At 40.3% G+C, this 23,857-nt stretch overlaps 1 protein-coding gene across 1 annotated transcript; it reads left to right on the top strand.

Annotated features, from left to right (window-relative positions):
• The first annotated feature begins 1,164 nt into the window (after positions 1-1,164).
• Positions 1,165-20,078, top strand: LOC122667708 (basic leucine zipper and W2 domain-containing protein 2-like). The gene is made up of 8 exons (XM_043864101.1): positions 1,165-1,289; positions 1,975-1,998; positions 7,915-8,020; positions 8,155-8,223; positions 15,085-15,578; positions 16,193-16,454; positions 18,773-18,981; positions 19,876-20,078. The coding sequence occupies exons 1-8, from the start codon at positions 1,285-1,287 to the stop codon at positions 19,940-19,942; spliced, it is 1,236 nt and encodes a 411-aa protein (XP_043720036.1). The 5' UTR covers positions 1,165-1,284; the 3' UTR covers positions 19,943-20,078.
• The last annotated feature ends 3,779 nt before the right edge of the window (positions 20,079-23,857 follow it).

Below are 23,857 nucleotides of genomic sequence, written 5' to 3'. Positions count from 1 at the left end.
TCAATCGGCCAGGTATCATACACCCCTAATATGGACCATGCATAAATAGAAGAGAAAATTGTATCTGTTAATATGGTGTTCTATAGGGGTGTCAATTCCAAGCCCGGCCCGGCTAAATCCTGGCCCGACTTGTTTAGTAATCGAGCGGTCTCAGTGTGGGGTCCTAGCCTATCGGGCGCCGACTGGACCGACTGATTCCAAGCCCGACCTAGCCCGACCCTTGACCCTGTAAACTTCCCCCCTCCTCTCTCCCGGTCTCCACAGTGTGGTTGTGTTTGATCTTGTCTTCTATCTGATTTTGTGTTTCAATTTTAGAATTTATGGGTTAATTACAATTTACAATATCCAAATCTTATTAGGATTGTTTGATTTTGATAGATTGGTGATGTTTATTTCAATTATGTCCACAGGATTATTCAATTGAAAATTTTCTCTTTCATAATCCATCTTCAGTTTCAGTTTCAGTTTCTATTGAGCACTCGATAGAGTCTACTTCGAGTAGGATTTCTTTTATGGGTTTCATTGTTGAATTCGATTCCTTGTGATTACTGGTTTGATTTGTTAGAAATTGATAACACAACATTAGTTTGTGTTTTTTTTTGGAATTGTAATTTTGCTGCACTTAAAGTCCGTTTAGAGCCCATTTAGATTTAAACAACCCCATAGCTCGGTTCTACACCATATAAGGCCAGATATATTATCCGATTATAGATTGAGCCCATCTAGGCTCAGGCCGATTATATAAATGGACGATAACGATCATGATGTAGGCTTTAAGCACGGTGAGGCCCGGCTAGGCCCGACCGAGCCCAACCGGTTGACACCCTAATCTATACTTGTCTTAAAGAAATAACAGTGGCAATACCGTTATTTCGCAGGCAAAAGTGATGAAAAGGCCAAGTGGACTTAAATCAGATTCATACTTTAAAATGAAGCGTAAATACGTGCAGATGATATGGAAAACACTTCTCTCAATTTTCCGCCGACTTTGAACTTTTTCAGTTCAGTCAAGCTCACTCTGCTTCCTAATTTTTCGAATAACTAAAAACTAAAAAGAGAAGTCGTCTTTCTTTAATTATTTTTATTATTAAAATAATATTTAATTACTCACATTATTCTATTTTTAATAAAAATTCATCACTTTTTCTTCCTATAAATGCAAATAAATAAATAAATATCTCTGCCCTTAATCCATCGAAGTTCGCTCATTCTTTTTCGACTCTCGCCTCTTTCGTTATTCTTGTCGCAGTCACTGTATCCTTCGATATCTCTCGGTCTTGGTTTATGAGGTAATAGTTGCTGGATCTCGATCTCTGTCTTCTTTCGATTTGTTTCCTGTTTTCGGTTAACGTTAGGTTTCTGAGTCTGATTTTATGGCTTATTTCAACTGGATCAATTGGCAGATCCCGAGTTCTTTATGGGTTTTGTGTAGAAAAAGAAACAAGATGAAATCTTTCTTGTCTTTGAGCGTATTTGGGAGGACTGATTCGGATTGATTTTTTTTTGGGGGGGGGGGGGGTTGGGGTGGGGAAGGGGTTGTGGTTGAATGATGATTGTTTCTTTTCTTTTATCGTTCTTCTTGTTGCTGATCTGGGTTCCCCCCCCCCCCTTTTTTTTTTAATTGTTTGCTTAGATTTGATGCTCGTCGGAATTCTTTTTCCTGTTTATATTTAGTAACGGGTTTCTGTTTTTTAATCAGTTCGTTCTTGGGTGAAAGATTTGATTTTTATAGCACTTCGTAAACTTTTTTTTTTGTCCTTCTTTACTTCTCTCTTATCCTACTTAATGAACTATCAGATTTTCTTAAAATAAAAATTATCTAGTGCGTTGGGGAACTTTTCCCTTTTAAATTTATCTTTTGGGTTCGATTATTTCTTTTTGCATGTTTTGGATTTATTTTCTTTAATAAAGCTCTTGGAATTTGAAAATTTTAACGTCTATTGATGCTTTTGTCAATTGTTTGTTCCTCTGCAGCTCGAAGGAGAGACCCACTCTCGGGTACGCCATCTTTCTTGCTTCATTTCTTTATTCCATGTTACTGTTTGCTTTGTGTATGCTTCATTTCTTGCTTAAATTATTACATATGTTTATTGAAATATTAATTATGTAATTTTGTTAAAATTTTCTGTTACTACCAGTGGATTCAAGGTCTATGGTCAGTGTATTAGATTGGTGATTCATTTTACTATATCTTCATTGAAGTACTGATATTTAGTCTTAATATGTGGCTAAGTGATGCTTATTGGGAAGTCATAGTCTGTAATTAGCATGTTCATTTGTGAACTGCTCTGCCTGCTGTATTAGTGATTTGATTTTTGTGTCGGTATTTAGTAGCTTAACTTCTCTCATTGTTATGCTTCGGTTTACCTAGCTTTTTTGTTTCTACCATTTCTGATACTTCACCGGAAATAAAAGGATTAGGACAACAATCCAATTTACTGCCTTGAATATATGCTGGGTATTATGAATTAGAATGTCAGTGCTGCTGCAAAGTTTCTATACTGTGTGGACTGCAGTATTGTAATGCTTGAATAGTCAAATGTAATTTGTACTAGAAAAGAAAAATCAAATAGGAGGCCATGTGATGAGTCAGTTCATGCTACCTTGATAAGTCATATAAGAAAGGTTAAAACTCCCTCACATGGAATGTGTCTCTGCTGTTGGAATGATGTAGCCTTGTGACACTACCTTCCATGGTTTCTTTGCCGAGTGCTGAGAACCAAAACATCTAATTGGGAATTCAACTCTGAATTTTTTGTTTCCTCTTAACTAAAACTAAATTTTTTTATTCCAAATAATTTGAGTTTTGTGCATGGTGGTTTCAGCGGTGGTATGGTTCATTTCTTTAGCTATCGGTTCTTGAATCTCTTCAACACAAACTGCCTTAGTAGAATCTTCCGTTGGTACATCCGCCATTGGTGAAACTTCAAACACAGTCGATACCACTTGCGCTTGAGTTGACATGTTCGACAGTCCTTGTGGCTGTACAGTCGATGTGGTCACCTTTGGTTGTAACCCTTTTAGAGTAAACAAATGGTATAGACGGTGTCGATCAGGTAGGACACACGAGTTGTTTTTAGGTTCAATCCAACCTTGTCGCTCGTCCAACCAATTACAACCTACTGCAATAACGCTCCTTGGAGATGGTACCGGCTTACATCAAGCACCATCAGAGTATGAGGGATACTCAAATTCAACAAAGATTTGACCTGTAGGCATGATGCAAATCTCTCCTGATTGGGACAACATATCCACCACGGATTGTGAAGTAATGTTGTTACGTTGCCTCTCATCAACAATTAATATGGCTGTGCTCCCATTGGGTAGACGAACTCGGGTTTTAAAAACGAATGGAGGTGGGTTTTTCGAGGCTTGGTTGGAGCTTCCCTCAGCCATAACTCTGATACCAAATAATGTAGTCCTAGATAGGTAGGAGACCTATTAGGAGCCAGATAACAGGATCAATAGCAAAAGGGGTTGCTGGTTCGAATGGATAGCACTAGGTTTTAGGTTAATTCTAGGGAGCAATAGTAGCAACAAATGCAATAAGCATAAATCTGAGTTTTTATTAATCAAAATTCGTATGTAATGCTGGCCTCCCTTACAAACTTATATAGGAGACTCAAAAATAGACTTAGACACTAAAAAGGAATGGCTTAACCCAATCCTTAACCTATTAGGTAACTTAAACTTACTAGGAAACTAAAATACTAAAAGAAATAGACTCAAAACATGGCTGGACTTATAGAGTCCTAATCCAGCCCAACTTACATCACAAGACCACTTAACCAAGTCACATGATCACTTACATTGAACCAATTGGATGCAACCAATTTGAACCGGCTCAATTAAAAAAACGTAAAAATAAACTAAGTATTGGGCTAATCCCGTATGCAACCTATGTACCCCTAGTTCCTGCTCGTTAAAGTGGTCTAATACATAGAAAACCCTTGGGAACAAAGGCCCAACATGTATATAACCCAATCCTAGGCCTATTTCTAAAGAAATAAGCCAATTTCTATGATGAACCTGCATTAGCACACCAAAACCACTAATACTTGGCCATAAAAAATAAAAAATAAAAAATATCACTACTAGTTAGTTGAGTTGTTCACTCTAAACCTATGGTTCCTTTGTAATTCATTATGATGAAGTGTTATGCAACTCAAATTTTAAGGAGCCTAGACCATGGGTACATGTACCGTATAATAAAACTGAGTATGTATGGGGGGCAAGCAGTCCGGTTTCTTTAAGTCTTCTAGGGGCGTGCGGTAGGGGGACCCCCTCTCTCCTGCTCTGTTTATTTTGGCTGAGGAGTTGCTAAGTAGGGGAATAAAAGGGCTTTTTGTTGATGGGCATGTAGCTTATTACAGCCTTTCGAGAGGGTGCCCTGGAATTTCACATTGCCTCTTTGCAGACGACACTATCATTTTTACTAGAGGTTTAAAGAGCTCTTTCAAGCAAATTATGGGCTTCATTACCAGATATGAAGGTTTTTCGGGACAGCTTGTTAACGGGCAGAAAAGCTACTTTGTGTTGGGGGAAAAAACCTTGATGGTAGTAGCCTGTATGGTGAGGGTAGTCACTGGCTTTCCCAGGAAGTCTCTCCCTATCACTTTCCTGGGAGCTCCTCTATACTCAGGTAGGCTAAAAATCTGTTTCTTTAATGGGCTGATGGAGAAGATTAGGAGTAAGGTGGCGGGGTGGAAAGGAAGGTTATTGTCTGCTGGAGGTCATGTTACGCTGTTAAGGCATGTTCTCTCCTCAATGCTGCTTCATGTCCTGGCCACTCTGGATCTGCCAAAAGCTGTCCTTCGTAGGCTTTATGGGATTTTTGCTGATTTTCTTTGGGGTAGTTCTGAATGGGGTAATCGCAGGCACTGGTGAACTGGCAGAAGGTTTGTAGGCCTCTAGAGGAAGGGGGCTGGGAATTCAGCTCCTTGAGGATGTGGGCCTCTCCCTCAGGCTGAAAGGTCTTTGGAAAGTGTTATCGGATCGTTCTCTGTGGAGCAGTTTTTTCAGAGCCAAGTACTTTAAAAATATGCATGCTTCGTTGGCAGGATTGGTGGGGGCTGGCTCTAAGACTTGGCGTAGCACGTTGGAGTTCAAGGGGTTCATGTTGGAGAGGTTAAGGTGGCTATTTGGGTCTGGCAATATCTCCTTTTGGCTGGATAATTGGGTGGGGGTTGGCCCCTTGATTGATTTTGTGGATAATGGTCTGCTAGTGGATCTGGATGTGTGTTAAGGATGCGGTTGATGAGGAGGGGACTTGGAGGGAGGACATCTTAAGCCTCATTGACTTTGAGGCAGTAAGGGGCAGCATCACACTGGGGAATTTTGTGATTTCAGATAGAGACGATGTTTTGGTCTGGACTCCTGCTAGTGATGGCCATTTCTCTACTAGGCCGGCATGGAATGAAGTTTGTCGTGGGTCTCCTGGAACACCCTTTGCTAAATGGGTATGGTGTCAAGCGGTGCCCCTGAAAGTGGCTTTCTTTTCATGGCAACTTCTTATGGGTAAGATCCCCACTGATGATTCTATGATGGCCCTTGGCATTCCCCTGGCTTCTAGGTGCAACTGTTGTGGACAGCCAAGGAGGGAGACCGTGGATCACTACTTGGGTTCTGGTGGTACGACCTCTAAGGTTTGGGAATTCTTTTCTTGGCTTTTGGACATACCTTTTCTACCGTCTCAGGATGTCAGAAGTCGGGTGTTGCTCTGGCAAGAGTTGGGAAGCTGCATGAGCCTTAGTGCTTACATAATTGGAATCTGGCCTGCTTTGATTGTTTGGGAGCTTTGGAAGGAGAGAAATAGTAGAAGGCATGGGGAGAGGTGTCGTAGTGCAACATCCATTATTGAGCGCATTAAAGGAAGGGTAAGAGAGGTTTAGCTGCTCTCCAAGGTCAGTCGGCTGGAATCCCCTAGGGATGACTTAATTCTCCAGTGTTTTGGCCTGGTGACGCCATCTGCAAAGCTGAAACGCCCCCTCCCTGTTTATTGGTGTCCCCCTTTTCTCTCTGTTAAGCTTAATGTGGATGGAGTCTACAAGGGGAACCCTGGACATGGTGGAGGAGGAGGGGTGATTAGGGATCAGAATGGAGTGGTGCTGGCAGCCTTTGCTAATTTCTATGGGGAATGCACTAATTCCATAGCTGAGCTCAGAGCGCTGAGGGATGGTTTGGGTCTATGCCAGGAGCTTGGTCTCGCGGAGGTGGTGGTAAACTCTGATTCGGCTACCACGGTTAGAATGGTCAACCTCAAGAGGTGTAATTTATGGAAGGGATGGTACTGGTTCCACGAAGTTTTGGTACTTATCTCTCTGACTCGGCTAATGTGTCTTTCGCATTTCGGGAAAGCAACAGAGCGGCAGATTGGCTGGCTAATCAGGCGTGTGATACGGGCTCTTCTTTCACCTTCCACCAGGGCTGCCTGTCTGGGGGGGGGGCTTCACAGGTATTATTAGGGAGGACAAGGTAGGAATGCCGGTCTTCAGGTTTTAGCATGCGGGCTTTGCTTGTATGGGGAGGTAGAATTCACTTAGAGAGACTATTGAGCGCTTGTGTGACTTGGTTTGGGGTAAGGTGGAATGTCCCCCCCTTGTATTCTTTGATTCTTTTTGGAAATAAATAAAATGCTAGGGGCTGGCCCGGGTCCCAGGTAATATTCGGGTTAAAAAAAATAAAAATAAAATAAAACTGAGTATGTATTGTCTACCATTTGGGTATATTTAAGAAGGTTACTGTTTCTGGGCATTCAAATCTATGACTTTAACTAGCGGCAAATTGGATGATACTGGAGCATAAATTCTTTTGAAGAATCTTTGTGTAGCTAGGCTAATTCAAAATTTTAAGATGGATGAATTGAAATGGTGAGATTGTTTTCCCTGCAAAGTCAGCCATTTGGGGTTTGGAGGATTTGAAGTTGCAAATGAAGCTCTCTTTGTTAATGGACACGATTGAAGAGTATAAGAATCCCTTATGTAGGATTAGGAATAGTTGGAGAGTATGGAAGTCATCATTAACTGCATATTATTTTATTTTCTTGCTTGACAGTCCGAAAGAGCAGAAGTAGATTGTGAAGAGTTGGGGGGGTGTGTTTCTTCAAATTCGTTAACAACTAGGAAGTAGATTATGAGAGAATGAATTATTTATTATCTAAAATTAATTTCTGAGATATTTTTGGTTTGTTTGAGCTTTGATTCAATTGTAATTTCACTAAAAGGAATGGGATATTATTCAGAAGTCAAGCTTAGGAAAGTTTGCTAGATAGAGATAGAAAAATTACATATCCTTTCCTTTTTTAGGTTGGGAAGAAAACACAATGAAGTATGGGGGAAAGAGAAGATGAAAAGGCAAAAAGAGCTGAATTGTTAAATCTTTTCCACATAGCTGGATAGCCGTCAGTTGCAAAAGTTTATTTTGTATATATGTGTTATGTCTCTGTGCGTATTTCTTTGAGGTCCCTAACTACTTGTATGTAGAGTTCTAATATATGTGAAAGAAATTTTATGTTATAAATCCATCCGATAGAGAGACAATGCACCAGTAAATGTACCAACTTCATGTTGTCAGGTGGTTTTAGAGTTGATGCATCTAGAATGTGCTTCTCGTAGAGGAAAATTTTCTTTATTTTCTGTTTTTGACTTTGGTAAATAGTTACCAAATTTGTTTTTGTAATTTAAAGGTGAGCTATCTCATGTACACACACATACATGTTTTCTAAAGGAGACGTATTTACTTGTATAGAGTTCCATAATAGTGAACTGTTGCTTGTCAATTGATTGTGGTGGCATATTTTCCCTGTCAGCACTGTCATACTTATTTTAATTTATAACGAGTCTGATTGTGTATTTCTGTATCCTGCTGATAATGTGATTGTTTAACTTTAATTTTATTTACTTCCTTTAACCTCAGTGGCACGCGGATTAAGACCCGCAAACGGAATATAGCAGCACCTCTGGACCCTGCAGCATTTGCAGATGCAGTGGTCCAGATATATCTGGATAATGTTGGTGATCTGGTAAGTGATGCAGTTGGAATGTTTGCTTTATGTAATTTTTCAGAAAGGAGTGCTCCTGTATTAACCTTTGATTGTCATGACAATTTAATGATTCCATCATCTTGATATGACTGGCCAAGTGTTTGCGACTACAGGAACTTGTTGCTAAGAGCATTGAATCTGCGGACCTGAACTTCTCTAGATATGGTGACACTTTTTTCGAGGCAAGGATTCTAGATAAACCAAGATAAATTTTTTTTCATTTTTTCTTATCAAGTACTCAATGTTTTTTTTTTCCCAATACTTTTAATTGGGGATCATTGGGAAATTTGGGAAAGGGGTTGTTCATTTGTTTGCATCATTCTGGTGTATATTGCTTACAGCTGCTTCTCATTGTAGATGGATTAGAGAAGTCATTGAATGCTAGGAGACTTACTCAAATATCTCAACCTTAATGAGTTGGAAGTCTTTTCTACTGATAATTAGGTTTTAGTCATTGAAGTGAATAAGGTAGAGTAATTGGTCGTAAACATAACTGACGGCTTTATTCATGTATATGAAATTTGTGTAAAACTTTGAGTCATGCTTTTGTGTGGATGAAAACTGATTAACTGAAAGTGCTATTGATTATTTCAAAAGCTTAGAATTATGGGACAACACATGCTGAGTAAGGGAATGTTTGATGATGTGATCTCAAACTGAAGGTCAGCCATCATCATCACTTGTAAAAGATGGTAGAATTTGGATGCTCTGCAGTATTTTGGAAAGAGGATGATGATGCCATGATGTCACTAGCCATTGGTGTTCCTATGACATCACAAGTATTTAATACCCACTCCACTTTCTCCCTCTCTTCCAACGGTTCTAGTCCAACAGTTCTTTCCTATATATATATATATATATATATGTATATGTTTCTTTTGACTTGTAGAAACTAGAAAGTAGAGTTGATAATTTATATTTTTGGAAATTGTGGGGTGTGCTATGGTTAGCCCCATTGTGAGTTTGAAGTCCTCTAGTTGTGAGCATGGTTTGAGGTATCGGATCGGATCGGCCGAGACCGATCCCTATACCGATCCGATCCAGCTGTACGGACAGGGGTAAAAATGTAAAAGAATTAGTTTTTTTTAATAAGAAAACAGGGACAAAAGTGTCATATTTGCCCGAGTTTGGGCGATCCCGATCTGTATCGGCCGATCCGATCTTGATCCGATCTGATCCAGCCGATACCGAGATCACGAACCATGGTTTACTGGTGAGTCCAACACTTGGGTGAGTGAGTCCCTAAGAGACCCCAAAGTTAAGTGGTTAACGTAAGGTGTAAGGCTAGGTAGGAACTACCCTGACCCCAAGTAGGATCACAATTACAGCACCTATAAAATACAAACAATCAATGGATTAGGGAAAGAATTGCTATCGAATGGACAAAATAGTATAGTGAATCAGTTCACCAAAATTAAGGCTCAATTGATGGCTAGTGACTTGAGATATGGCAAGATAATGAAAATATAAACTGAGTTTCAAAAATAGAAACTTAATTTAGATAACCTGATCCAGCCAGTAGAATTGTTCCAAAGTGAAGTCGAGTTTAGGTCTTGATATGGGGATGTTATGCTCCAAATATCTCTTAATTCCAGAGGCTGGTTGCTGAGGTACTTTCCTGAACAACAAGCCAAGCTGCAGGCACAATTTTGGTGATTTTTGATATCAACCTTAGTAGGCCTCAGGTCTAGGTCTCCTTGCTATCAAGGTTGAGTGGGGGTTGTTGGGTGTTGGATTGAACTCCAGAATATCAGCTTCGTTGGTGCTCAGATGGCTGAGATCTGTGGGCTTGAATCAGCAACAGAAACTAGAAAGAAACTCAGTCGCAAGGTCTGAAATAGCTCCCTCTGATCAGAAGGTATAATCAGCAACAGTGTTTGGGAGTTTTGTGGACTTCAGAGGACAATCAATAGCTGCTTCAGAATAGGTCTCGGTTGGCCTTGTTTAAGTGCCAAAAAATAAAATATAAGAGGGGAAGAAGGGAGATCGACTAAAAAAGGGAGAAGGGGATAGGGGTGGCTATGTCAGCCAAGGGAATCTCTCCCTACTAAGTTTCTCACTTCAGTCACTCACAGGACAATAGGATTGCACAAAGCAAATAGCAAGCGTCTTCATTAATTTGTGGGGAGGGACTTAGAGTCCATTACATTATAATAGGAATTACTTTCTAAAAAATAAAAAGGTACATCAATGATAATTAATTAATCCCCAAGCTATTACATAGGTGAATTACTTAAGCGATTAAACTAACACAAGAAGACAAAATTGATTTGAGCTAAAAAAAGAAACAAAATTCAGATAAAAATAAATAACTTGTTGCCCAATTAATTCCCACGAACTACTTTTGAAAGAACCAAAAAATTCCAGCCGCAGGGGCTGGCCCACTATTTGGCGTAATGGGATGCCCTTTCCATGGTCTCTGCGAGAGTTGAGACCATGGAATTGATCTGCATTAGTGCTCCTCTCTGATCATTGAGTTAAGTGGTCCTCTCTGACCCTTGTTATCCTTTACTTGGTTTCTTATTTTTAATAAATCTCTCCTTTCATTTCTACCTTATTTTGCATTTTTGCTTTGAGCTGCACCAATGTGGTATTAGAGCAAGTTCCGGTTCTTGAGCAAGTCCTGAAATTGATCAAAAAATAAGAAGTGAACTTGACGATGGAGAAGGTTACCAAGAATCATTTCGCTGCTCCGGTAGACGGGAGTAAACATCTAGTGTTTGACGAAGCGTAATGGAAGGACTAGCTGCATCAATTTAGCATTTGGGAAAATGATGTCCATTTCAAACTTGAGGACGAGTTATTTCAAAGCGGGAGAATGATGCAGCCATGATGTCACTAGCCATTAATGTTCCCATAACATCATAAGCATTCAATGCCCACTCCACTTCCTTTCATTCAACAGCTATTTTCCAATGGCTTTAGGTCAACAGTTTTATTCCAAATGCTCTCTCCCCCCCCCCCTCTACACACACATGTATATATATCTTTTAACGTGTAAAAAGGTAGACCATGGGAAGGGCAGTCCATGACACCAATTAATGGGCCAGTCCACTGGGCCTTAGAATCAACCAGCTAAGCTGGGCCAGCCACCTCCAGCTGGAAGTTTTCTGGTTCTTTCAAAACCAGTTCGTGGGGGATTAATTAAGCAGCAAGTTATTGTATTTTTGTCTCAAGTTTGTTTCCTTTTTTATGCTTAAGTCAGTATTTGTCTTTGTGTGCTAGTTTTAGTTGCTTAGCAACCATTATGCAATAGTTTGGAGATTAAGTTGTTACCTTTGTTGTATTTCTTTATTTTTAGAAAGTAAGTCTTATATATTATAATGGACTTAAGGTCCTCCTTGCACGAATTAATGAAAAAAATTGATGTGTGCTTTGCGAAATACTATTGTCCTGTGAGAGGCTGGAGGGGTGAGATACCCATCTATCCCTGTTTCTTCCCTCTTCTCTTACTATTGATTCCCAGTTCTTAGCACTACCCTGCCCAACTGAAGCCAGTTGAACCTCTGTTTTAAGTTGCTGAATTGGTTCCATATATCCCTGTTGGCTCTCTCAGTAGCTGCCAATTTTACTCTGATTAAGATGGACTTTTAGACCCTACGATGTTGATTTCTGGAGGATTTTCTGCCAGTATCTGGAAGCCCTCTAATCTCCCAAGTTGCTGATCTGTTGGGGCCCATATTTTAGGATTCAATCCACCATCCAAGGAGGCTCACTCTATCAGACTTTAGAGGTGATCTGAGTTCAGATTTGAGAGAACAAAAAATTTCCCAAATCAGTGTTGTGGTTGGCTTGTTCTTCAAGTTTCTTTGCTGCAACTTCAAAGGCCTATATCTCAGCAATCATCCATCAGATCTGAGAAATATTTAGAGTATAGCATCCCCACATAGAGACCTTCACTCGACCTCACTTTGGTGCACTTTTGATGGTTGGATCTGGATATCTCCACTTAGTTTCTAATTTACGAACTTGGTTTATATTTTCATTATCTTGCCATATCTCAATCCCTAGCCATCAACTGAGCCTGAATTTTGGAGGACTGATTCACCATATTATTAATCCATTGATTGTTTCTGTGGTATTTAATTTTAAGGTTAAACCTGGATTACAGACTCTGTTTTGAGCCTACAAGTGAAGTATATGTCTGCTGTCAAGTGTGTCTATTGTTGGGTGTTATGTGGTAGTCTAAGGGTCTGTTATGACCTTGTTTCTTTACTGTTTGAGTTGAGTTTTATACTGTTACAGTCCTATTGTGGTTTATTTTTGTGATCCTACTTGGGGTTAGTGTAGTGATACGTAGCCTTACATTACCTTCATTTCTATCTTATTTTGCATTTTCACTTTGAGCTGCATCAGATGAGAAGGGGAAGTGATGCAGGGGTAATATGGGAACAACACAAATGTTGCAGCCAATCTAATCTTTTCCATGAAGTTGTAAAAAATACAAAATTAGCTGCAAATGCTAAAAATAGTACAAAGGAAAACACAACCAGCAGAGATTGACAGATAAATACTGAACAAAAACTAAGGAACTTAACTGGACTATTCCAAGCTAGGTTGGGGCTGTTCGCTTCCACGAGATACAAGAGCAGCTGAAAGATGTTAGACTGATGGCTACATACTCTTAATTGTACCTGCAAGCCTATTATATAGATATTTGCCTAATAAGTTGTTCAAGCTTCTTACAAAAAAAAAAAATGTAATTCAAGCCCCAATTCAGACCTAGAGAACCTTACTCTTGATATACTACCTAATAAGAAATGAAGATAAACAGAAGTGAGACTTATCTGGGTGCTTCTGACAGTCCTGCATCGATATGGCAATGGATTAGGGGATAAAGGTTGCAGTATGTGGTTGTTTAAGTCTTCACTCCTGTACTAAAGATGAAAAAGCCAAGTAAGCTGGCTGTTAAGGTGTTGGGTTAGCCAGATTTTGACATAGTTCCCCCCCCCCACACACACACAAATGGGGGTTGTTTCCCATCTGACCTGAACCTGTAGCTACATAGGAGAACGGAAGAGTTAAGGTTCTGATGATATGGGATTATTACTGTATACTTTATAGTTTATAGTGAATCTATGCATGCATTAATCTGATCTTATGAATCCGTCTGCACTGCCTCATGTAGAATACCATAGTGATTTAGTTGATTTTAATAATCAATTTTAATATGACCAAAAACTCTTTTGGCAGTGCTGGAAATACAGAACCAAACCAAAACCAGAACAGTAATAAATGGAGAAAAGCACATAACTATATGCAGTTAGTAAGCAACGATTCAAAACCCACTAGACAATATCCTCATCTTTCCCTTACTTCTGTTGTATCCTTGTTTTACAAATTAAATGTTGCTTCCCGTGTTCAACATAAGCATCTCACTAATGTTGCTGGATTTTGGAGACTGACTTCAGAACTTTTCAATGTTTTCATTGCAAATACAGTATTTTATTTCTGTTTCTTCTGGAGCTGTCCCTTTTCCCGTAGCCAATTTCACTCTTTTTAATAAACTTTTTCTTTCTGGTGGAACAAAATATAGTATAACTCAATGAGGATATAGAATACACGGCCACAAAAGATTGGGGTGGGGTTGGAGGAAGCAATGGTGATCCCTAAAGAAATGCCAAAAGAACAAGAGATCAACCATCCACAACAAGCTCAGAAAGCAGCAATTGGGAAGGACAACTCTCATCACAAACACCTGCTAGAGAACCCAACTTGAGCACTCGCTTTAGTAATCCAAGTGCTAGATCTGACCTTTCAACCAAATATATGACTCTTCGCCTTCGTCTTCTCGTCCTCTTTAGTCTTTACCCAATAGTGTAGATACTTCTAACATTTTCACCTCTTATCGGTTATCGATGCTGGAGATTTCTGACTGTAAGTATGATATTGCCTTGAGAAATTCTTTTACTCTTTGGCTTTGTTGTTAATGACCATACTGTTTTGCCCTTCCAAAGCATGGTTCTTGATTCTACACAAATTTTTTTTGAAGTAAAAATTCGAGACAAATTTCATCCACTTTATTAAAGGCATCTAGATAGTTTATACTTGATTACACTACCTTCTTCGATTCGTCAACATGTACCTTCCTTTCAAAACAGGATCTTTTACCTCCAATCAAAGGTCGAAGAATAGCAGTGAGGGTAGGACTGAGAAGAGACTTTTCTGTCTTATCTCAGAGGTCAAATGAGAAGCTTCAATATTTAGGCATGATCACAAAACTAAACTGAACTTAGCGGATGCCAACATTAACTAACCCATATAAGAATGAAAGTATCAGGCTACAAAAAAGTGGACAAGACAGAGACATATTTTCCAGAAAATTACAAAAATACCTGTGCTAACTAAAATTAAGAGATAATGATTTAAAACGGAGCAGTAATATATAACCCTTTTAATTCATTCATTCATCATAAAAGTTAACTCTCTTTACATATGTGTGGGACCCATGGCAAGGTAAGCTCCCATCTTGGCCACATCCTCTTGGACCTTTTCATCCACATCATGTGAGCTTGGTCTGTTCGTTGAAGTTATATTCTAATATTTCTTTGTTGTGTCCAGGAGAGATTTTGGTTCTTACATTGGTCTTCTTCTCTTTTGATGTTTTATTGCTTTTTGGTTGTTCATGGTGGAAGGGTTGTAGCTGTGTTCTCTTTTTGGCCTTGGGTGCAGAAGATGCCCTTCAGAACCTTCTATATATATCTTCCATGATATGATAATATTTGTGATAATATTTGTGTGGATCTTCGTACATTGTATGTAATATGCGTAGAGATTCTGTTCATTCTGCATTAATAGACCTACTTGCGGTTCCATTTTGTAAAGTGAACTCTGTAAGTTCTTTGTTCTTTCTTTCTTTATCTTTTTTTTTTTTTTCTTTTCTTATTTGAAGATATGAACTGTGTAAGTTTTAAAAATTTAAGATGATAGTGTAGAGTAATTTGTATATTGATTTTTATACATTTAACTGTTTGCCAGTCAGCTTTCAGTGATTGTTATTATTGGTCGTAAGATGGAAGATCTTATTTATTGTACAATTGCAGGTTGTCTTTACGGGGGGGCGCACTCAACCTGGTACAACAAAGCCTGATGAGGGAGAGCGCCACACTTATTCTGTTATAGATTGTGAACCAAAACGTGAAGCTATTTTGCCATCTGTTCTCTACATACAGAAGATTCTGCGCCGCAGGCCTTTCCTAATAAAGAATCTCGAAAATGTTATGAGAAAATTCCTGCAGTCGTTGGAGCTTTTTGAGGAGAATGAAAGGAAGAAGCTTGCAATTTTTACAGCCCTTACATTCTCCCAGAAGCTATCTGGGCTTCCGCCGGAGTCTGTATTACAGCCACTGCTCAAGGATAATCTTGTTGCCAAGGGGCTAGTTCTTTCATTCATCACTGACTTCTTCAAGGAATATCTGGTTGATAATAACCTTGATGATCTGATTTCACTTTTGAAGCGTGGGAAGATGGAGGACAATCTCCTTGACTTCTTCCCATCATCCAAGCGCTCTTCCGAAGGCTTTTCTGAGCATTTCACGTGGGTTTCTTTCAATAGAAATACTTTGGCCTTTTAATTTTCTGAAAATGCACATGGTCTTTGTTATATAGTAATTATGGCTTTAGTTGTCTTGTTGAGTGCTATGGGATCTTTGGTATTTTTTATAGTAGAGAAAGGCATTGTTTTTGACAAACTGCCACAGGACCAGTGAATGATATGAAATTGATGATATCTTTTATAGAATCTTCTTGTGTGGAAAAGGTCATGCACTTGTGGTCGGTTGAGTTTCGGATCCGTTTAGTTCATTGTTTTTGACCATTGATATGCCATAGCTTTTTTAACTCAACAAGAATGTAAATTATTTTTAAGAGTAGAATCCGATTTAGCATTATTTTATAAACGGTGAGTATTATTTCATACTTGTGTGCTAGTATTACAAGATCGAGAAAATAAAGGTTGCAATATTCAGTGTATCATTAAAACATAAGTAGTAGACTTTCTAAATCTTCTTTTTGATGTCTTAATAGTATTTCTTTTCCTGATATATTGGGATGCACAAACGATGTTGGCTTCCAATTTCTTATACTTTCTATTAACTTCGTCTTTGAGCTCTTTGAATATTGTGTTGAAGTTTATGTCTTTCTGATGGTCAGCAAGGCAGGATTGCTAAATTTGGTTCAATACAATGAGAAGAAGATGTTTGAGGTTAAACTCAAGGAGATGAAGTCTGCACTGACAAATCAGGTAGCTGAGGAGACTGATATATCTGAAGTCATAGATACTGTGAAGCAACGTCTTAAGGACGCTAATTTGCCTGACATTGAAGTTGTACGCCTTTTGTGGGATGTTATAATGGATGCTATTCAGTGGTCTGGGAAAAACCAGCAGCAGAATGTTAATGCAGCTCTCCGGCAGGTGTGTATTCGGCATACTTTCTTATTGTGTTTTCTTGCATCACTGCTACTATTGTATTTTTTTATTCATGCAGTTTCATCAATAATTGGATTCAAAATTCTGGCTGATGTTTTAGGTTTTGTGTGTAACCTTTTTGTTCTACCTGGTTCACAATGATTGACCTGTTATCCTTATGGAGATCTTAAAAGTGCTTTAAAAGCCCATGGAATTTTACTTGTTCATTTATTTATGTTTTGATGTGTGTCCACATGATGTTAATCTGCTATCCAATACAGTTTTTTTTCCATGTGTTCTAAATTAAGAGTATTAAGGAGCGGGTGGTAGATGTTAGCAGAGGTAAGCCTCAGTTAAGGCTGGGTGAAGCTGAGCATCACTTGGGGGATGATCTGCTATCTACTACTTAGGTTGCTTTACATCGTTGAGGTGAAGTGGTCCTATTCTTTGAGTCATGATTTGGTATATGCTTTGGCCTGTTTTTGCTGTTGGGATTCAAGGTTGCTGTTGGTGGGGATTAAAGTCTTAGGCTGGTTGTTGTCATAGTTGGGATTAGCCACCCTTCTTTCTTTTAATTGTACTAATAAATTTTGTGTTACTAGTTTTAAAAAGGAATAGGAGAGGATTATTTTTGGTAGGAGACCTTGTCTTTCCTCATTGAGAGATTTTGGTGGGGGGAGGGTAAGTAGGATGAACCCTAGGTTCAGGCTAACACCCTCTTACAGGATACCAAGTTTCCCAAACAAAAAAAAGTGTCTAACAAAATTCAACCTTCTCAGATGAAGGTCAAACTCTGGCAATCACTCACAAATAACTAGAATAGATGACCTTCAGAAGATAACAGTGATCTAATGGTCAGATTAAAAGTAATTGAATAATAGTTAAATCTGAAACACAAATTCAGAAAAGTGGAGAATTTTAATTACTCAAAATCAAAGAGTCAGATCAGCCCATGGTTCGAGGTCTCGCGAGATCTCAGTTTTTTTCTCTTTTTTTTTTTTGGGTTACCAAGTCGAAACCGCAGGCGAGTTAGGGAATCAACAATGTTTCGGTCAAAATTTTGGCATCTCGACCAAAATCTCGTATCGGTCGAAACTGTTACCATCCATTGGATATAAAAGCCTCAACTCGACGAGACTTGGTCGAAATTTCAACCAGTCTAGTTTGTCTCAGTGGATTTCGACTGTGAATGCACAACCCTCCCTCCCCCCCCCCCCCCCCCCAAAAAAGAAAAAAAGAAAAAAAAGCAGCCTGATTTTTGTGACCAAACCTTACACAATCAAGCTTGGAACAAGTGGATTCTTAAAAAATTAAGGATTTTACTTGAATTATAGAAATTTCATTCCTGTTGCTTATTTAAGCTGTTTTACTTCAATTATATGTGATCTAATACTAAAGATTGTGTGGAATTGGCCGTATCAGTCTATATATACAGTATACACTACCAACCTAGGGTCTTAAGTCAAAAATGCCATTTTGGGTGTGATTTTTAATAAACTAAGGTTTCCACCATGTTTATAGGGCCTAAAATAGGTTGTCCTACAAGTTTCAATGACCTAATTATGTCATATGGCCACCGAAACCAAGAACTGGAATTTGACAAAAAAATGCACCAAATCAGCCGAGATCTTGCCAAGTTACCGAAACAACTCGGTATTTTGGCTGACCAAAACCAGCTGAGATACCGAGACCTCGAACCTTGGATCAGCCTAAGATTCTGGTCGAGTGTCACTCTTCGCTGGATCAATCAATCCCCAAAATATGATTTAAAACTTAGGGGAGGCTATGTTTATGGATCTTAGGGGAACCTTTACCCTACACGTATTCTATACCAACTATAGAGGAAGAGGCTATGTTTATGGATCTATGTTGCATTTTGGAGACTATTGGGAGTCTTACCCAACCAGGAGGCAACCTGAGAAAAGGACTTTGGTTCAGTAAACCTGGTTAAACTGTTCTGGATGTTTCACCTGTGAATGTTTGTTCTATATGAAAATATTTTCTTCATTATGAGTTGACTAAAATGAATCTAATAATGTCTCTATTTCTCCCTCTTATTTTATTATTTTCCGAAGGAAGAAGAATGTGCTTTTACTGTTATTTTAGTACCACCCTTCTTATGCAGACAGCATTGATCTGTGTGAGTTGGTGTTTTCAATTTGTTGAGCATGGGACATAATTAGAGGCTTCTCTCTTTTTATCAATTCTTAATTCTGAGTAAGAAAAGGGAAATGCTTTTGAAGTTATTTTTGCACCACCATACAATTCACTTCGATTATCTTGGTGGTTTGAATTTGTTGACCAGAATGTTTCCTTATGCACAGGTGAAAACATGGGCAGAACTTTTAAATACTTTCTGTACCAATGGGAAGCTGGAGCTTGAACTCATGTACAAAGTTCAGATCCAATGCTATGAGGATGCAAAATTAATGAAGTTATTCCCTGAAATTGTGAGGTCTCTCTATGATCAGGATGTGCTTGCAGAAGATACCATTCTCCTCTGGTTCCGCAAAGGAACAAACCCAAAGGGCAGGTTTGTAAATTGATACTTCTATCCTGCAGCCAAATGTAGTTTTGGCAATTATTTGTCTCCTTCATTGGTAGGGTTGCAGCTTGGGCCTGTCCAACCAGATAAATTAGCACTGTTAACCTGCAGGCAAATGATGTGGTTTTGACAATTATTTATCCTTCATTGGTAGGGGTGCAGCTTGGGCCAGTCCAACCAGAACCAACCATTCCCACACTATGTTTTCTGGTTTGGAATGGCCTACTGGACCTTGGACTCTAGATTGGAAGGTAACCTTGTGCATGGGCTTGGGGTTGGACTTGTTGAAGATCTTACCTGAATCTCATTAAACACTGAATCATGAAGAAGACAAAGCCCTAGGTGGAGTGGAATAGCAGAGTAGGACCTGTAACTGATCCATAATTGAATCTGGAGTGGTGGCATCTTGATTATAGATACTTGTCATTTATGGAGGGGGGACCATACCCCCATCATATGGCTGGATTATTTCCCGCGCGCAACCATACTTCAACAAAAATAGACAAATGACAGAAAATATAATAAAATTTGTAAATAAAAATAAATTTACAGGGAAATTCAACAGTGAAACAAATGGAGCCTTTCTGAAACATTTAGATATTCCATAACATTGAAAAGAACTATTTACATTGAAAAAGAAAGGTGTTGATGCTTCCCACCTTGTCCAATTGATAATCTCTGATCGAGATGAACATAGTTTCCTCATGCCCACGCTGACCTGCTTTCTGAGAGTCTACCTGATTTCGTTCAAAACTCTTCCAGTCATCAGAGCATTATTCCTTCCTGCATTCTATATTTTAAGTTTAGTTGGAGACTTTATTTATTCACTATGTAATTGTAATCTAAACGTTTCATTGCATCTTTGTGTGGGACTTGTTCCAGGCAAACTTTTGTGAAGGCGTTGGAGTCATTTGTGAATTGGCTAGAAGAGGCTGAAGAAGAAGAATGAGTTAATATGAATGTTGTGATCTACCTCATTTCAGAAAACTAGTAATTTCTCCTCTTCAAATATCTACCCTAATGATGTCACGTAACCTTTTGTTTGTTCATGACATAAAAATGATTAATGTTTTTGTTACTTTGAATTAAATGTAGACCCTTCTCTCTCTCTTATTCTTGAGTATATGGGGACTCTTGGCGCTATGATCTGCACCCAACTACCATCCCAGGTTGCATGCCTTTCCATGTGTAGTGCTACTGACATGTTGAAAACTATTTCACCCAATTTTGCCTTCAGGAAACCCTTTTATGTGAATAATTATCACCTCCAATTCGCGGGCACCTCCAATTCCTCTAACAATAAGGGAGTGGACCTCATCTTGGGCAGTGTTTTCGGCCAGGGGGTAGGATGGTCATTTCTGCCCCCATGTGAGGAATTGGAGGGAGCAGTGAATTGGAGGGGATAACGATTCCTTCTATATTTGCTTAAGCTGTAAGCAATTTGGATCCCATTTGAATGCATAGCCATCTTGTATTGGGATGAGATCTTGCTCAAATCTGATGGATTTCATCTATTTTTCACCGTAAATGGTGTATGGGAGGAAAATGACACTCAAAACAATTGGAGTGAATGTTGAAATATATTAGGCAAACCCATCACTGCTCCGATATAACTGAAAAATGGGAGAGGAGCACCCACAGCTTTTCATGTTTAGTAGTACCACTTGGGATGAAGGTTTCCTACATTGGTAAGTATGGATGATTCCAAACAACTTCCTCCATGGTGTGAAGTGATGATTTGGTCATTTGATTCACACATTTTAGAATCTGGTGGCTCTTTTTACTGTATGGCCTATTATGTAGATACTCTCTTGTTATGCAGGGATACCGTGCTTGAAGGTCTTGAAGCAAAAATGTTTTTTTTTTTTAGCACTTTTAAGAACATTAAATTCATTTCTTTAAAACCAAATGAGCATTACATCCATGCGGTCGAGTTGGTTTATAAATTATGGATTATTCATTTCTTGAGGAGAGAATTGATAGGTCATAATTGACCATAATCAATCCCCATGTTACACGTAGCTGAACGGACCAGCCCCGGCTTGACCATCAAGAACTCGGGTCGGGATATTGACCTCGGGATAACCCCAGTTAACCAGAGTTGACGATTGACTCAACCCAGCCAGGGACTCCGGTCAGGTTAGGGACATGCTTCTCGCGTGACCCTAGTCACACTTTTCGCATGACCCTAGTCACACTTTTCGCATGACCCTAGGTCATACACGTGTCGACTAGAGATCATGCCACCAAGGACGGCATGAAACCAAGATTATCATCTATAAACAGGTAAAACTTGGGTACCGTTTAGTATCCTAGAGCTATAAATAGCCATGCCAAGCTAAGGTATGGGACTCAATTCACTATTTTCTTGCGTAAGCTCTTTAGCTTGAGATTTCTATCTATTGCAAACTCTGACTTAGGCATCAGAGTGTATACCGACACTCTGTCTTCTTGTGGTTTACGACACTAGGTGCTATTGCTCGAGTAGAATTTGTCACAACAACTTGGCGTAACTTCTTCTTGTCTTCTTGTGGTTTATCTCGGGCGACCCGACCAGGTGGGCTACTTGCTCGAGTTAGAATTTGTCACAACAACTTGGCGCCATTTGTGGGAATCATTTACAAAGGAGCTGTGTGACATGGACACCGACAGGGAAAACGATTCCTGTCAAGGAAACAGTAGGGCGACAGGAAGCCCACGTCGCAGAGTAGCTCGGGTTGAGAGAGGCCTGATCACTCGGCAAGCATCTAGGGCGATGCTCTTGCCACCAAGCCCATCCCAGGTGCGACAGTCATCCGGGCTAGTGGTCAAAGAGAATCTACCCCCACCGCCATCGCTGCCGATCCCAAGTCTTCAGGGGGGAGGACCGAGGCCCATGCTAGCGATTTCGGGAGTACAGTACCTCGACCTGAATGCCCCTACGACCAATGCCCAGGTGCATGACCTACGCCTCCAACTTGCTGAGACGAACGCCATGCTTAGGAGATACCTCATGCGGGAAGGATCGGATCGACAACAACCCCTGCGCCAGCCACCCCCACATCGGGTGGAGCAAGTCATACACCGAACGGAGAGTAGAGCCAGTATGGCAAGAGCAGGAAGAAGGACCCCACCCTCACAGGTAAATAGGGGGCGAGAAGATCAAGGGCAGGGACATCGGGCAAGATCCCCAACCTGATCCTATCGGAGCCCTAGGAGGGAGTGTGAGAGGACACCGATAGTACCACCTCAAAGGAGATCGGAGCGAAGAAGTCCCCTCCACGAAGGGAGTGGTCATGGCTCTATAAGGGCACACTCAAGGGTCGAGAGGGCAATCGATGCCCGACCCGAAGACGTTGAGATCGGGCGCCGCCTGAAGGATCTTGATGACAGGTTGCGAAGCTTTGGAAAGAATGCGATTGAGGAAATGCTGACGGTGTCGAATCAACACCCCTTTGTCGAAGGTATCATGGAGGTAGAGTTTGTACTGTACAATGGATCGACCGACCCGATCGACCATATCAACTATTTCAATTTCGTCATGATAGTTTATAGTGGGTCAGACACTGCTTCTTGCAGGTTCTTCGCAGCGTCTTTGAAGGGCACGGCTACGTATTGGTTCTCACACTTGAGACCAAGGTCGATCGGCGGCTTTGCTGAGCTCTCAAGAGCGTTTGTTACCCGATTTCAGAGCAGTATCAGGCAGAAGAAGACAGTGGCTAACCTACTGTCCATCAAGCAGAGGAAAGATGAATCGATTCGAGATTTTGTCTCCAGGTTTAACAAAGAGTCACTTGACATACCCGACTTGGATGACTCGGTGGCGTTCAATGCACTGCAGAGCGGGATAACTGACCTCGAGTTGATAAAATCCTTGATATTGAACAAGGCACACAACATGACCGAGCTCATCAGCCGATGTCACCAGTTTGCCAATATGGCAGAGATTATTGCAGCACGCAATGAAGCAGGTGGAGTCCAGGAGAAGAAGAAAGCAGTTGAGAAGGAAGAAAAGAAGGTAGAGAAGAAGGATGACAGAAAACCCTACCCCACTCAACACAAGGAGGACTGAGATATTGATGCAAATCGAGAATAAAGGGTTATTGAATTGGCCGGGACCCATGTTCTCAAAGCCTAAAAACATGAATTCCCGGAAGTATTGCTGATTCCACAGAGACACAGGGCATGACACTGAAGATTGCAGGCAGTTGAAGAGAGATTGAGAATCTTATCCGGGACGAGCATTTAGCAAAATATGTGGACAGGAGAAAGGAGCACCGACCCGACCACAGGGAAGGAGACCGGGAAGGTGCACAGGAAGACCGTAGAGATCAACAAAGAGAAGAGAGAAGGCCAGAAAAGGAAAAGGAGAGAACGGCCGAGAAGAGGTACGGACCTACCAGGGAGATCGGACAGTCAAACAGGCCTCTGGTAGCTCCCATCCTCAAGATCCTGGGGGGACCGGGACAGGAGTCAGTCCGAAAGGCTAAGGCGCACTCCAGATTTGTGGGGGTAGGCGAGACGACCAGTAAGATAGCAAGGACTGACTTGATCATATCCTTCACAAGTGAGGACATGGAAGGAGTTAGTTGGCCGCATGATGACGCCATTGTTCTGCAAATGATAATTCAGGACCGAGTCGTCCATAGAATTCTGGTAGACACTGGGGCTTCGGTTGATCTGCTATCATACCAGGCCTTCAAGCAGTTCGGTTTGGGTGATGAAAGCCTCACTCTGGATGGATCCAATTTGTATGGCTTCTCAGGCGCTGCAGCGAAGATAGAGGGCAGCATAAGGATGCTTGTCACGGCAGTAGAATACCCTAATGAAACCACCATCGAAGTCAATTTCACGGTGGTAAAGTCAGTATCAGCCTTCAACACAA

This window comes from Telopea speciosissima, chromosome 1, assembly GCF_018873765.1.
Source record: "Telopea speciosissima isolate NSW1024214 ecotype Mountain lineage chromosome 1, Tspe_v1, whole genome shotgun sequence".
NCBI classification, from domain to species: domain Eukaryota; kingdom Viridiplantae; phylum Streptophyta; class Magnoliopsida; order Proteales; family Proteaceae; genus Telopea; species Telopea speciosissima.
The sequence above is the reverse complement of the archived record's forward strand: the minus strand, read 5'-3'. Positions and strand labels throughout refer to the sequence as shown.